We start from the raw sequence: 16,306 nt of genomic DNA on the forward strand, positions 1-16,306 counted from the left end.
AGACAGGGCTAGTTTCCCGGTCCCAGATTAAGCCTAGTACTGGACTAAAAAGCATGCTCAAATGAAAAAGACAATATAAAAAGTTTTTTAGGCAAGGACTAGGCTTAATCTGCATCTAAGCAACCAGCCTTCAGAGTTTTGAGGTTGTTTGTGTCATGGAGCAAATATATGGTATTTTTTATTTTTTATTTTGCTCTGAGGTGCCTGTGGTTGTGAAGCTTGGGGGAGAAGAAAGCAATGAGGAAGAGGTGAAGATAATCGCAGACAGCGCAGTTAATACCATTTAAAACTAAACACTGAAATGGCTCATCTACTACCTCTATCTTTTTGGTCAATAACTGCATTGGGGATTACTTCAATGCATTAAACATGTATTAACTGATCATGCAGGTTTTTTTTCAAGAGCCATGTCCAACCGAACACATTCTAGTAACATTAAAGTTAACCTTTTTCTCATCCCCTCAGACATGAGTTAAGGCATGCATGTTGCCCTTATGCTGCCATTTGTGAAGGTCTGGTAGTGTGGGGTCTCATGATCTGTGATGCTTTCCCCAAAAGAGCAGCATAGGGTGGTAGACTAACCTGCTGTCATACAGACTGACTGGCTGACTGTCATTTTACTTACGTTGGCAGGGACCAGCAGGCTCCTGCCCATGTGCTGGTTAAAAGAGAGGCACCAGGCTTCAGTGTACCTATTCATGTTGGGCACATACTTCTTTACTGTCTCGTCATTCAGCCTGAGCCAAACACCATCATCATTGTGGATCTATGGTAAAACAAGCAACAGAGGGAAGAGAGCACAGTCATACCCTGTCACTATGGAAACAGAGTCAACTGGGTTGAATGGCTCCAGAACCCCAGAATCAACAAGGAAGGCAGAGTTACCTATAATGAGTCGTGCAAAATGTAACACCCAGGTGATAAACACCTAAATTGGAACGCAGTGGCTGTACAGTGACATACTATACATGACGTCAGAGCTCTGGCTCTGCGCTTCACAGCACTGTATGGGTTTTGACTGACAGCTGTTCTGAACTTGTGTTTCCCCTCCCGCACAGTTTAGTTGTCTGAGGGAAATGCTGAGACGTTGAGGATTATAAATACCACTTTGATGTCACACATGCAAGTCATACACCCACGAATCCAAATGTGCACTTTACATTTCCATATCAGAACACTCAAGTCATATATTGTCAACATTTATGATCACTATGGTTGATGTACAGTTACCAGATGACATGGTGTCATACCCTGTGGTGTTCTGAACAGAATGAGCCTGGTTGATGTTCAGTTACCAGATGACATGGTGTCATACCCTGGGTTGTGATGAGTCTGTTTCGTCTATTATGAAGAAAATTTGCCACGGCACACGCACCTGAATACACTCATGACTTCTTTCTGTGCGCACCAAAATGATGATACACATTGTCAAAGCCTTATACTTAAATATCGTATTTTATAGCTTAGCTTGAAAAGCTCAAAAAACAGCTTATAGTTGAAGACTGAGTCATAAAAGTGCACTGAAATAACTTAAGAACTGTGCTGACACCAGTTAGTCCTCTCACTCAAACCGTTGTCATTTCTTTGTCTTATGTTGTACCTACCCCACATTTCCCATGAATATTCTTATCTTACTGAATTTTACAGAGTATTTTCAGATTTTACTTATCAACAAATGCGGCGATAAGTACAGGAAACGTAAAATGCACATAAAATCAACAGTGTGATGTTTGGATTCAGTCTCGTGTCAGGTGGAATGTTGTGCCCTCACCGTTTGTCTAAAAATAATCAACAAACGGTTCCCTTTCAATGACAACCATGCTTATGCATACGCTTTTCATATTTCTTCTGTAGGAAACATTTACATTTAGCCCTATTCATACAGGCTAATTCCCAAGAGTGTAAAAGGTTACACACTTGGATCCCAAGTTAGGACTCAGTCCTAGTTAATTAGAATAAAAAACAAAATGAAGGAAAAAAACGGACCAGAAAAAGGTAAAAGAAAAGAGTAAAGCTATGACATGATCAAATCGCCTGGTCTAGAGCAGTTTACCTCATCAATGAAGGTGATTGTGCCATTGACTTGCACTATGCCTATCTGTTCGCTCTGCAGGGAGGGGTGACTACGCACGCGGAGGCCTGCACTGTCCTTGGACACAAATTTGCGGACCTGAGAGAAGCAGAGGAGAGACAGGGAGACAGTGAGCTGCAGGAACCTCAGGAGGGGAAAGAGAAAAAGAAGTGGCAGAAGAGGGGAAGAGGACAGACACACACACTGCAGAGACAGACATACAAACAATCTATACATTCACATACACACACATAGGCATGCCCACAAAGCAAAATAGTGGGAGAAGGCGTAGAAGTACTCCATTCGTAAGACACTGCTGGTTGGTCATTCCAAACCCAGGGTTGACTTGAAACAAAAGCTGTTCATATCAATAAAAATTCCCTGGTTAAATAAAGAACTAAAAATATTCAAACAATAATAAACCCTACCATCCACCCAGTTCTCTGATGGCGCTGGATATGATTCACTGTACACAAGATCAGAAGGAGCAACAAAGAGCTGATTGGAAATGTACAGTTTGTTTCCCCACTGTCTGTTTGATAATAGTGAGCTCCAAAAACAATGATACAGAACATGGTTTGTGACAGAAAATATTCACTGCATTAAACATATAATCCTCACACGACACAATTTTCTTCATTATAAATGTCCACACAGATAAGCACCAGTTAGAATGAGAGTGAACAAGACGTGAAAACAATGATCCTATGGACTCCACCCAGACAACACCTGGAGTAAACAACAGAGGACCCAATACAAAACAGTAAATCAACACACAACAGACACTACTGTCTGTGACGGTGTGTTTTCAGGTTCTTTGGTCTGTTCTCAGATGAGCATGTGTGGGGTCAGGTGTGTCGGTCTCACCTTGCTAGGTTGGGGCTCGGCCTTGGGTTTAACCATCTGTGTGCCAGGTGGGATCATGCCTTTAGGAGGGTCTTTCACCTCCACCTCCATACCAGCATCTAGTGGGTTAAACACACACAGTCAACACTCAGCTAGCAGATACCTTTCATTAATATTAACAACTAATATATGTTGAATACATCGTACTAACTAATACATTTATTTTCTCTAATCTTAGACTAAACACAATTCCAACGTACATTTTTTGAGTGCTTGTGCCAAACCTTCAATTAACAGAAACTCAAAAATTACACATTGACACAAGGTATGTTGACCTGACTTGACCTCGAGTCCAATTTCAATAGAGGAAATGGGAACTGGAATTTCTGGTCACTTATTACAATGTAATGACTGAATATAATTAGACCCCAACCCTGGTCTGGTTTACCGATCTCGATGCTGTCGATGGTGACGTGGATGGTATAGAGGCCCACAGCCCCGGGGGTCCAGTTGGCGCTGTAGGTCCCGTCTGTGTTGGCCCAGATCAACATGTTCTCACTGGGCCTGGCGGGGGAGAGGCACAGGGATGAAAACATTTAAATCCAAATCCACTTCGACTTCACTTTTCATGTCATCAAACCTAGGTTCAAATGGTGTACGAAAATGTATGCACTCAAGTCAATCTGGATAAGAGTGTCTGCTAAATGACTCAATTGTAAATGAGTTTGTTTTACATTCAATTACTTTTCCTGCACTTGATTGAACTTTCTCATCCATTACCTCTTTGGAGAGGGCGAAGCAAAGCGAAGCTCCTCGAACGAGTAGTTCTCATAGGCCTGGACAAAGAGGATAAGCTCGGTGTCAAAAACATTATACAGGTAGGTTACGCTCTAAAAACAAACCATTTCACAAGGAAACACGGTGAGCAACAGCTTCACCTAGGTTCTGCCATGTTGCTTTCCCCTCCAGATCTAGAAGATATGTGGAGGGAGGTGAACAAGGGCCCAGGTAGAAAATAGACCACTATTCTTCACATACAAGCTAATAAATTCATTTCAGTCCGATGCATAAAGATAAAACATTCATTTTAATATAAACATCTAAACAAATCCATTTGATCTCTAAGGTCACAGGTTTATGGTTGCCCAACCTTCATCATTGTGATGGCGATGTAGCGCGCCTCCTTGACGATCATGGGCTCGTAAGTGGCGTCCAGCTTGGGCATGGGCAGGCCCCCGAAGGTCAGGTCAGGAGTGCCCGAGGAGGAGGGGTTGTTGCTGCCTGGGAGACGCTGCAGCTTCCTCATGCACTCCTGCTGCATGGACTTCTTCTGGGAGACGGGCACTGCCTTCACCTCCACCTGGGGGAGAGGAGAGGGAGAGACATGGGATGCCTTCAACAAGGTGTACAGTTCGCAAATGTTAGCTAACATATTCTATTTATTTTATGTTCACAATGAACATCTGATAACATTACAGTGGATTCAAATCTGGTGAGACTATCAGTGATCTAGCTACTAGCAACCAGTCATTTTCCATGCACACAATGGGACACTCAGCGACTTAATGGTCGGCAACTAGAGAACTTGTGACCAGAGTTGAAAATGTCCCAAATTAAAGCAAATTTCAGTGGCTTGGTAGCCAGTCTGAATGGCAGGTTAGTTAACATTCTGAATAGGTAGTGTGCGGCAAACATAAGTGTATGTCACTACAAACAATCATGTGACATTGTAGGCTTTCTAAGACATGAAGTAAGAACAGAACAATTCAAAACCCTGACCTTCATGTTGGGCACATGCACCACGTCTCCGTACTGGTCTTTGGTCTGGACGGCCAGTGTGGTGGGCCAGCCGCAGCAGATGTGGTCCTTGTTCAGGATCAGAGACGTCTTCTCGGGGTCCGCGTAGGAGTCCGGTTGCAGCCACCTGGGGGAGGGGGGTACATTTCTTTATTCATATATTTATTTACAACCTGGCCAAGAGACAAAGAAATGTACCACAAAGTGAGAATATTCATAGCTGTTCTTCACAGCTTACCTGGCTATGTGCTGAGCTTTGTTTCACACAGTGTGTGTACGTGGGCATGTGTGCCTGTGTGTTTGTGTCTACATGCCGTCTCCATCTCTCTCACCTGGCCAGGCGTCCTCCGCTGGAGTTCTGCACACAGGTAATGAAGTCCTCCAGGAAGGAGTGCTCGTTGGTCTGCAGGTGCAGAGGCAGGTTGCCCTCCAGAGCCTCCAGGATTGTGGGGGAGTGGGACAAGGCCAGACCCTTGCCCAGGATACCTGAGTGGGCCTTACACACCTGGAGTGAGAGGGGGAGGGAAAGGGGGAATGAGAAGGAAGTACAGTCTTGCTTTAAAGTATGAGAACCCTACAGGGCTGGTCATTAATTTGCTATAAATATTAACATAAACCCCAATTCGTAATAAAGACATTCCAAGTAAATGACAGAAACAAAAATATATGATATATTTTCATTGTTTATTTAACAAAAGTGGTTTATTTAACCGAAACTCAGATTTGATGTGTGCAAAACTATGTGAACCCCAATAGTTTGAGGAACCTCCGTCAGCAGCGATAACTCCTATAGCCAGTAATCAGTCTATATGTTTTGAGGGATATTTGCCAACTCCTCCTTACAGCCAATTGAATGAGGTTTGAGGGGGGTCTGGCATGAACTGCCTGCTTCAGGTCCTGTCACATCTCAAATTGGATTTAGGTCAGGACTTTGACATGGCCAATCCAAAACACAAATATTCTTTCTCCTGAGCCATTAGATTTATTTGAATACTTTGTGTCGTCTTGATGGAAGACCCATTTTTGACCCAGCTTTAGCTCCTTGACTGATGGCCTGACGTTCTGTTCCAGAGTCTCCTGGTTTACCTCAGAACCTATGGTTCCCTTAATGATGTGGAGTCGTCCAGGTCCAGAGGAGCCAAAGGGGCGGCAGGGTAGCCTAGTGGTTAGATCGTTGCAAGTTCGAATCCCCGAGCTGACAAGGTACAAATCTGTCGTTCTGCCCCTGAACAGGCAGTTAACCCACTGTTCCTAGGCCGTCATTGAAAATAAGAATTTGTTCTTAACTGACTTGCCTAGTAAAATAAAGGTTAAAAATAAGCAGCCCCAGATCTTGACATTCCCACCACCATCCTTGACTGTTGGGATAAGGTTATTTTGGTGGTAGGCTGTGTTGGGTTATCGCAAAATGTAGCAGTGTTGATTGTGAACAAAAAGGTCAATTTTGGACTCATCGGTCCAGAGAATGGACTTCCAGAAACCTTCAGGTTTGTCCAGGTGGTGGCCTCCCGAGTGGCACAATGGTCTAAAGCACTGCATCGCAGTGCCAGCTGTGCCACTAGAGATTCTGGGTCCAGGATCTGTTGCAGCCGGTCGCGACTGGGAGACGACGCACAACTGGCACAGCATCGTCCGGGTTAGGGGAATGTTTGGCCGGCAGGGATGTCCTTGTCCCATCGTGCACTAGCGGGCCGGGCACAGTGCGCACTGACACGGCCACCAGGTGTACGGTGTTTCCTCCGACACATTGGTGCGGCTGGCTTCCAGGTTAAGTGGGCATTGTGTCAAGAAGCAGTGCAGTTTGGTTGGGTTGTGTTTCGGAGGACGCAGGGCTCTCGACCTTCGCCTCTCGAGTCCGTACGGGAGTTGCAGCGATGAGACAAGACTAACTACCAATTGGATACCACAAAAAAAGGAGAAAAAGGGGTATAAAAAAAAACACGTTTGTCCAGGTGGTCACTGGCAAAGAAAGGTAAGAGGTAAGGCAGTTTGGTTCTTTTTTGACAGCAGAGGCTTCTTCCTAGCAACCCTCCCATGAATGGCATTTCTATTCAATGTTCTTCTTACTGTTGAAGCATGCAAAGTTACCGGAGATGCAGCAAGGGAGGTCTGCATCTCTAGATTAAAAATGTGGGTTTTAACCTGATTGTTCTTGTGGCTCTTGGGGATATTTTGGAAGGGCGTTCACTTCTAGGCAGAGCCACTGTCATGTTAAATGCTCACCATTTGTAAATTATTTGCCTCAGTGGACTGATGGAGCTCAAATCTTTTTGAGATGATTTTATAGCCTCAGCAGACTGTGCTCTCACTAGCCTTGTCCTGATGTCCTCTGAGATCTCCTTTCCTCTCGGCATGGGTGTGCTTTGCATTCACCTGAATTGGTAACACCAAACTGACCAGGTTTCTTATCTCTATTTATCAGAGTACCAGCCACACTCTTTCCGAAAGATCTCTCCTTTGATTGGTTCATTTGGTACCCAATTATTAACCCCCCTGACTCTACTTACCACTTGATTTAACCAATGCAACTTGATGTTCACTCATTTTTGAACCTGCAGTAATTCCTTTTTAATTGTGTTTTTCAACTACAGGCATGATTCCTCTACACCAACAAATGGTATTGGTAAATGTAAACCTGTTATGTCAGATCAAAAAGGCAGAAAAACATCTGTTCACATACTTTCAAGCAGCACTGTGTCATCGTTACATGCTGACAGAGGCTTGATGATACGTTTGAGGACTGGCCGTCTTTTTCATACCTCCTGCTTGCACACTTGAGAGCTTTAGTTATGTCACAATGTGATTATGAAGAAGTCAAATGGCATCAGAATACCTGGAGAGAGGCCTCTTCAAGAATCTCAAGGTCCTCTTCAAGTTCATTCCCTGGGAAAAAAAGCACAGGGGATAAAATATGATATGCCATTAGGGGCAAATTATAATCATACATGCACATACAGTTGAAGTCAGAAGTTCACATACAGTTTAGTCAACTACGTGTAAACTCAGTTCATAATTCCTTACATTTAATCCATGTAAAATTACCTGTCTAAGGTCAGTTAGGATCACCACTTTATTTAAAATGTGAAATGTCAAAATAATAGCAGAGAGTGATTTCAGCTTTTATTTCTTTCATCACATTCCCAGTGGGTCAGAAGTCTACATACACTCAATTAGTATTTGGTCAAACGTTTCGGGTAGCCTTCCACAAGCTTCCCACAATAAGTTGGGTGAATTTTGGCCCATTCCTCCTGACAGAACTGGTGTAACTGAGTCAGGTTTGTAAGGCCTCCTTGCTCGCACACGCTTTTTCAGTTCTGCCCACACATTTTCAATAGGATTGAGGTCAGGGCTTTGTGATGGCCACTCCAATACTGTGACTTTGTTGTCCTTAAGCCATTTTGTCACAACTTTGGAAGTATACTTGGGGTCATTGTCCATTTGGAAGAACCATTTGCGACCAACCTTTAACTTCCTGACTGAGGTCTTGAGATGTTGCTTCAATATATCCACATCATTTTCCTTCCTTGTGACGCCATGTATTTTGGTAAGTGCACCAGTCTCTCCTGCAGCAAAGCACCCCCACAACATGATGCTGCCACCCCCGTGCTTCACGGTTGGGTTGGTGTTTGGCTTGCAAGCCTCTCGCTTTTTCCTCCAAACATAACAATCGTCATTATGGCTAAACAGTTCCATTTTTGTTTCATCAGACCAGAGGACATTTCTCCAAAAAGTACAATCTTTGTCCCCATGTGCAGTTCCAAACCGTCTGGCTGTTTTATGACGGTTTTGGAGCAGTGGCTTCTTCCTTGCTGAGCGGCCTTTCAGGATACGTCGATATAGGACTCATTTTTACTGTGGATATAGATACTTTCGTACCCGTTTCCTCCAGCATCTTCACAAGGTCCTTTGCTGTTGTTCTGGGATTGATTTTCACTTTTCGCACCAAAGTACGTTCATCTCTAGGAGACTAAACGCGTCTCCTTCCTGAGCGGTATGAAGGCTGCGTGGTCCCATGGTGTTTATACTTGCTTACAATTGTTTGTAGAGATGAACGTGGTACCTTCAGGCATTTGGAAATTGCTCCCAAAGATGAACCAGACTTGGAGGAATTTTTATCTGAGGTCTTGGCTGATTTCTTTTGATTTTCCCATGATGTCAAGCAAAGAAGCACTGAGTCTGAAGGTTGGCCTTGAAATACATCCACAGGTACACCTCCAAATGACTCAAATGATGTCAATTAGCCTATCAGAAGCTTCTAAAACCATGACAATTTTCTGGAATTTTCCCAGCTGTTTTTATTTTATTTTTTAAATATTTTATTTTTGCATTTTCCAATTTAGAACATTCAAAACAAAAGGATTGGACAACGATAGGACAAAGTGACAGTAACAGACGAACGTAACAAAAATTAATTATAATTATATAAACAAACATATAATAATAAAAAATTAAAAATATATAAAAAAAATTAAATAACGAGACATTGGATCAGCTGCCGTAGTCTATAGATTCAATCAATGAGATGTGGGGGGAGATTCTCCATATAGTCAATAAAAGGTTGCCAAATTCTGTAAAATGTCTAACTTATTCCTCAAGCAGTAAGTGATTTTCTCCAAAGGGATACAACTATTAACTTCCGAAAGCCACATTGCAACTGGCAGGGAGGAATCCAATTTCCATTTCAAGGCAATACATTTCTTGGCAACGCCAGCAATATTTCTGTTAGCTTTATAGTATGGCTTTGCCTAAGATTGGTGTTAGTAAAGTTACCCAGTAGACAGACCTCCGGGTCTAAAGGGAATGCAACACCGTGAATTGAGGATATGGTATCGCATACCCCCTGCCAGAAACCGTGTAGTTTTGAACACTGCCAAGTGGAATGGAGGAATGTTCCTTCATCTGAGCCACATCTAAAATATAAGGAGGAGATATCTGGGTTGAACCTGTGCAGTCTAGATGGGGTGATATAGAGCTGATGGAGAAAATTAAACTGGATCAGTCTGTATATGGAGTTCAATGTGGATGTAACCCCATCCCTGCATAGGTCACTCCATAGATCCTCATCAAGATCAATACCCAGATCTCTCTCCCATCTAAGTCAGGGTTTATCTAGCCCAGGCAGTGTTAGTCCTGACATGAGAGCATTGTAAACCCAGGAAATGGTCTTGAACAGTGGTTGGTCTGCGTGGCAGAGTTGTTCAATAGGTGACATCTTAGGTAGGTTCCATTGTCCCTTGAGAGTCACCCTAATAAAGTTTCGTAGTTGTAGGTAGCTAAAGAAGTCCCTGTTAGGCAAGTGGTATTTCTGTTTCAGCTGATCAAAAGACATAGGAACTCCCTCCTCGTAACAATGTTCCAGAAGAGTGATCCCCTAATCAGACCATGGTCTAAAGTTACTATTCTGGAAAAACATAGGGATCAATCTATTGTTCCATAAAGGGGTTTTAGGGGAAAGGAATCCCCCTCGTCCGAACAGCTCATGCAGTTTGCACCATGCCAGGACAGAATGTATGATTAAAGGGTTGTCTGTGATGGTTTTTATAGATTTTCTGTCCCATTTGTAAAACAGATCTGCCCCAGTGTCATCATTTACCTCAAGCTTTTCAATGTTCAACCATGAGGGAGAGGGACCATTGTCAAACCTCTGAGCCAGAAACCTAGACTGTGCAGCCCAGTAGTACATTCTAAAATTGGGGAGGTTTAAGCCCCCTTGACTGTAATCAAGGGTCAGTTTATCCAGGCCAACCCTAGGGGTTTTGCCGTGCCAGCTTGTCGAGAGAGGAAAAAAATGCTGCGGGAACAGGGATAGCGAGAGATTGAAACAGATATAGAAACCTGGGTAGGACATTCATTTTAATTACATTGATTCTACCCAGTAGAGTGAGAGGTAAGTCCATCCATTTACAAAGGTCAACCTCCACCTTTTGCAACAAACTGGCCAGATTGAGTTTATAGAGGTTGCTCAGATTACCATCCACCATTATGCCCAAATATGTGAAGCCCATAGGCGACCATCTAAAAGGAAACTTGTGCTTGATGGTATGATGGTCAAAGACAGACAACAGTAAGATTTCGCTTTTATCAAGATTGACCTTATATCCAGAGAAAGAACTATAACACTGTAGTAGGATATGCAAGTGAGAGAGGGAGTGTTCTGGGTTTGTTAGGAATAAGATAAGGTCGTCCGCAAAGAGTGATAATTTATGGGTATGGGGGCCCACCTCAAAGCCATGTATGTCAGGGCACGTTCTAATAGCCTCAGCCAACGGTTCGATGGCGAGGGCAAAGAGGTGGGGCTAATTGGGCAACCTTGTCTGTTCCCCTATAAAGAGGGAAAGAGGAGGAAGTAATCCCATTGGCAGCAATCCTAGCTTTAGGAGATTTGTAGAGTGATTTTATCAAATTTACAAACACGGTACCTAAACCAAACTTTTCCAAGACGCGAAAGAGGTATGGCCATTCAACCCTATCAAAGGCCTTTTCAGCGTCGAGGAGACTGCGACACCAGGTATTTTGTTTTTGTTAGCCAGGTGAATTATATCAAAGAACCTTCTGAGATTATTGGAGGACAATCTATTAATTATGAAGCCAGTCTGATCTGGGTTGACCAACAGGGGAAGACATGACTCCAGTCTCTTAGATAGCATCTTGGTGACCAGTTTACAATCTGTGTTAAGGAGAGAGATTGGTCTATAGGAGGCGCACTTTAGCGGGTTTTTCCCCTTTCTTGTGGATTACAGTAATCACTGCTTGAGAGAAGGACTCTGGAAAGCAGTTGCCTTCTCTGGCTTTTTTAAGTACCTCCATAAGGTAGGGGACCAACAGCTCCCTACATTTTTTATAGAACTCTGGAGGGAAACCATCCTCCCCAGGAGATTTATTAGAAGGTAAGGATTTAATGGCCTCCAACAATTCAGGGACTGAGAAGTGTTCACTCAGGCGCTCGCTGTCTTCCCCTGACAGGCATGGGAGGTTGAGAGAGGAGAGAAAGGAGTCTATCTCTGATAGATCATCGCTTGATTGGGAAGTGTAGAGGTCTTCATAGTATTTCTTAAAAGTATTATTAATTTCAGTAGGGTCGAACGATATCTCTTCAGTGAGAGTTTCTATGGCATTAATTGTCCTCTTACTTTCCTCTGCTTTCAGTTGCCATGCCAATACTTTGTGAGCTTTCTCTCCAAGCTCATAATAACGCTGTTTTGATTTAGTGATGGCCCTTTCAGCTTGATATGTGTTCAGAATATTATATTTAAGTTTTTTATTTACCAAAAGCCTGTATAGATCTTTAGTCGGGCCTCTTTGGTAGGTTCTCTAGCTCGGAGATTTCAGATTCAAGAGCACTCAGTTCCGCACCGTGTTTTTTCTTCAGCCCTTTAGTATAGGAAATAATCTGTCCCCTCAGGTAGGCCTTCAATGTGTCCCAAAGAATGAAGCTGTCAGGAGCAGAGGGTTTGTTTGTCAAAGTAAAAATATTGATCTGCTCTTTGATGAATGCACAAAATTCAGGTTGCTTTAGAAGTTTAGAATTTAGTCTCCATCTATATGCTCCATTTACCTTGGTAGGAATGGAGATTGATAATACCAGAGGAGAATGGTCACTAAGCAATCTGGGGAGATACTCGACATCTAACACTCTATGAAACAGTTGTGTCGAAAGTAAAAAGTTATCTATGCGTGTGTGTGTCTTGTGTGGGTGTGAATAAAAAGAGTAGTCCCTATACTGTGGGTGCAACTGTCTCCAGATGTCTAGTAAATTGAGTTCTTTCATGAATGACATGGTGAGCTTGCCGGCTTTGGTAAGAAGTGAGGGTTTATTCGAAGACCTATCAAGAACTGTATCTAAGCAAAAATTAAAATCTCCTCCAACCAGTAGCCATCCTGGTGGTGCTTGAGCAACCTGAAGGAAGACATTCTGAATAAACATATGGTCATTGAAGTTTGGAGCATAAATATTCAATAGGGTCAAAGACTCTGAAAACATATGCCCCTGCACCAAAACAAACCTGCCAGAGGGATCAGAGATGGTGTTGTTGACACAGAAGGGGATGTGTCTACTTATCAAAATTGCAGTTCCTCTTGCTTTGGAGTTAAAAGAGGATGCAAAAACTTGTCCTACCCATTCCCTCTTCAATTTCTTGTGTTCACTGGCTGTAAGATGTTTTCTTGTAAAAGCACAATGTCAGTCTTTAATTTCTTAAGGTATGTATAGACTCTTTTCCTTTTAATCGGGCTGTTAAGACCTTTTACGTTGAATGTGACATATTTTAGTGGATGAAGCATAGGTTGGGTTTCTAATATGTAACTGAATAGAAGTCTATCATATGCAGATAATTAGGAAATGTTTCAACTTTGGTTTGAGCACAAAAGTGACATGTGTGTCTCTTTAGGGAGGAAACAATAAACATAGAAAAAAGGAAGAAAAAAAATAATAAAAATCCCACCCACCCTGATTGTCAGACTAGAACAACAGTCCCAACAATCAAACATGAATACACTTGTAGAGATACGTTGCTGCTCGCTTTCCATCTTGCTCTTACTAGCTAAACCTTGGCGTAAACTAAAACCTGCGAGCTCTCTAAATAGAAAACAAACGTTGTGAATAGATATTTATGGCTGAATATTTACTGCCCATGGTAAGGGCTGCTTGAGTCTCTTTACGAAAGATTAACATAAATGAGGGGGAAAGCAGTGGGCCTAAACCCACTTATTGCGTCGCCCAGTAGATATGGACTAAACCAAAATATACTCTCCTGTAAATGTTATAGAACTCACCCCGGGAAGATACGGTTAGTTGAAAATGTACAAATCAATTAAAGTGACCGGGAGATACCAGCAGTTCAATCCGGATAAGAGAAAACAAACTAACTACATTTTATCCCCCAGAGAGACCGTCCTGGCTCAGACTCAGACGTTGCTCAGTTCTTTGAGAAAAGTGTGCACTTCTCCCGGTGTGTTGAAGAGATGGCTTCGGCCTTTGTACTGAACTTTCATCCGCGCAGGGTGGATGAGGTAGCCGGTGATGTTCTTCTCCTTCAGTGCTTTGGCGGCAGGTCTGAACTGCTTGGAGCGTCTGGCGAGGTCCGCGCTCATATCCGGGAAAAGGCTGACCCTCTTCCCATCGATGGCGATGTCCCCTTTGGCTCTTGCGAGTTGCAGTATCTTCTCTCTGTCTTGCAAACGGAGGAACCTGATCAGGACGGCTCGTGGGGGCTCATCTGGCCGGGGTTTTGGCGCTGATGTTCTGTGGGTTCGATTTCTGTTCGATTTCTAGCGGCTTGGTGAAGTTGGTTATGCCTAGGACCTCCAGGATCCATTGAGTGAAGAAACGGACCGGGTCACGGCCCTCGCTGTCCTCTTTCAATCCCACCACACGGATATTATTCCGTCTACTCTGGTTCTCCATCTGATCTACTTTGTTTTTGAGGTAGGCATTGTCCTTTTGCAGTTGTGTCAAGACCTGGTCATGTCTAGCGATAGTATCTTCAACTGTGCTAATGCGCAGCTCTGCCTCAGTCGTTCTCAAAAGGAGATCATTCATGGAGGATTTCAGGTCGTCAATGGAAGAATGGAGTTCAGCCGATTTCTTATCGATTTTCAGAGAAAGACCTCTGTTACCATCCTGAATTTCCCGGAGGAGAGTAGCCAGCATGTCGGCAGGCTCGCAAGAGGCTGCTGAGAGCAACAGTCTGGAACTGTCGTCTGAGTTATGAGGGCTATTGCTATTCTTGCTAGCTGTAGCGTTATCGTTATCTTGGGAATCAACAACGTTTTGGTCGTTCTTCTTGCCTCTCGGTCGGCGGTCCATGGCTCTTTGGGAAGGTAAGTTCTTGACAATTTATCAGCCGATGTTAGAATATTGTTTCAACGTTGTTATTTAGGTAAAAATAGAATAACTTTGAAGAGCTCGGTTTGTCAACGTCTGCTCAGCTCCGCGGCATCACGTGTCTCCTTCCCAGCTGTTTACAGGCAGTCAACTTAGTGTATGTAAACGTCTGACCCACTGGAATTGTAATACAGTGAATTATAAGTGAAATAATCTGTCTGTAAACAATTGTTGGAAAAATGACTTGTGTCATGCTCAAAGTAGACGTCCTAACCGACTTGCCAAAACTATAGTTGGTTAACAAGAAATATGTGGAGTGGTTGAAAAACAACTTTTAATGACTCCAACCTAAGTGTATGTAAACTTCCCACTTCACCTGTATACCGTTGCAGTCAAATATATTGGCACTATTTCTTCACAAAATAAGATTAAATTGAAAAAAATATTTGGTGATAACAAGTGTATTTGTATGATTTACAACTGCACAGGACCATGAAAAAAATGACATTTAGAATTGTCCCTTTAAAGTCACAAAATGGCCTGAAATAATTATGAACCAGTTGTGAAAAGAGACAACAGAAAATTCTGCTCCATTGTGTAAAGGTGCAAATATATTTTACTGCAACTTCAATAATGAGAACAAGCACCTGGTACTTGTATTGAAAGAATATGAGTTGATACAGTACATGCTCAATATGAGTTCTCCTGTGTTACCCATCGGTTTTGCCATGTTCTATGATCTCCCTCACCAAGAGCCAGATCCTTCTTCATCAGAGCAGCAGCACACACACTGCCCAAGTATGCCAGCTCCTTCTCCAGCTGGATAATACCCTGAAACACACACACCATTTGTTGTAAAAACATGCATTTGCCAAAAAATTAAAGTACAATAGGAAAAGTGGGTAAATCTTGTTTTTGGGTAAACTACCCTTTTAACATAGCAAAACAAAGTTCCCCCTTACCTCATCTGGTCCGGGGTTGAATTCGTAACCCACGGCAACACACTTGAAGCCGTAGAAACAGGCCTTCTCGTCTTTTACGTAGTCAGAGGCAGTTTCTAAGGAGAACAGGGCCTCGTTTCCTGGGATCCCAAAGGAAGAACAGAATGGTGATGCTGTGATATTGTCAGCAGGGAGGACAGGGGGACTACTTTATTGTCGGTCAGCTGAGAATAATTAAAGTAGCTGTGGCAAGTGGCTTAGCAGAGCTGTCCATTGAAGAGATTGAGCTGCCCTGATCAATAACCTAACCTTTGATTGGTTCAAATTACTTTTTTCCTAGCGTGTCATTTGATTTAGCTAGTCAAATGCCTTCCTACTGAAACAAAACACCCTCACCCAGCGGGCAAATCGGTTTGAAATTAAGTAATTAAGCGTTGGACCGCTTTTATCTTACCTGGCAGCACTAGGACAGTGGTAGGCCAGCCATTGGAGCCAGAGATCTTCTTGAGCTCCACCCAGGTGTTGATGGTGTCGTGGGCCAGGGGCTTGGTGCTCAGGCTGGACAGGTGGAGCGAATGGCTGGGGATGAGCAGGCGAAGGACATCCTCTGGCTGGGCTGTGCCACACTGGGGGTCAAACTCGATGGTGGTCCACCGCACGCAGTCCGGGAATGACACCTGTAAAGGGGGAGAGGATGGTTAAAGCCATGAAACAATTATGCATAGGAAGAGTAGCTGATGCTTCTGCAAAAGGTTAATGGGGATCCACATTTTAAAAAAGTCCTGGTTCATACAATATGTCCAGTTCTGCTAGATATATATTTTTCTT

At 43.1% G+C, this 16,306-nt stretch overlaps 1 protein-coding gene across 6 annotated transcripts in view; it reads right to left on the minus strand.

The window, feature by feature from the left end:
* Positions 1 to 16,306, minus strand: part of mycbp2 (MYC binding protein 2) — a 239,038-nt gene that overhangs the window by 74,179 nt on the left and 148,553 nt on the right. For 5 of the 6 annotated variants that reach the window (XM_035773118.2, XM_035773116.2, XM_035773115.2 and 2 more), the window contains 12 exons: positions 15,933 to 16,155; positions 15,500 to 15,618; positions 15,287 to 15,368; positions 7,548 to 7,597; positions 5,047 to 5,219; positions 4,697 to 4,841; positions 4,068 to 4,277; positions 3,698 to 3,753; positions 3,351 to 3,481; positions 2,939 to 3,036; positions 2,054 to 2,170; positions 626 to 766 (listed from right to left, as the gene is read on the minus strand). In XM_035773118.2, coding sequence (XP_035629011.1) covers positions 626 to 766; positions 2,054 to 2,170; positions 2,939 to 3,036; positions 3,351 to 3,481; positions 3,698 to 3,753; positions 4,068 to 4,277; positions 4,697 to 4,841; positions 5,047 to 5,219; positions 7,548 to 7,597; positions 15,287 to 15,368; positions 15,500 to 15,618; positions 15,933 to 16,155 — 1,545 coding nt within the window. The remainder of the gene's footprint in view (positions 1 to 625; positions 767 to 2,053; positions 2,171 to 2,938; positions 3,037 to 3,350; positions 3,482 to 3,697; positions 3,754 to 4,067; positions 4,278 to 4,696; positions 4,842 to 5,046; positions 5,220 to 7,547; positions 7,598 to 15,286; positions 15,369 to 15,499; positions 15,619 to 15,932; positions 16,156 to 16,306) is intronic. The other variant, XM_035773117.2, reaches the window with a different exon arrangement.

The sequence above is a fragment of the Oncorhynchus keta genome, chromosome 7, assembly GCF_023373465.1.
Source record: "Oncorhynchus keta strain PuntledgeMale-10-30-2019 chromosome 7, Oket_V2, whole genome shotgun sequence".
Taxonomy (NCBI): Eukaryota; Metazoa; Chordata; class Actinopteri; order Salmoniformes; family Salmonidae; genus Oncorhynchus; species Oncorhynchus keta.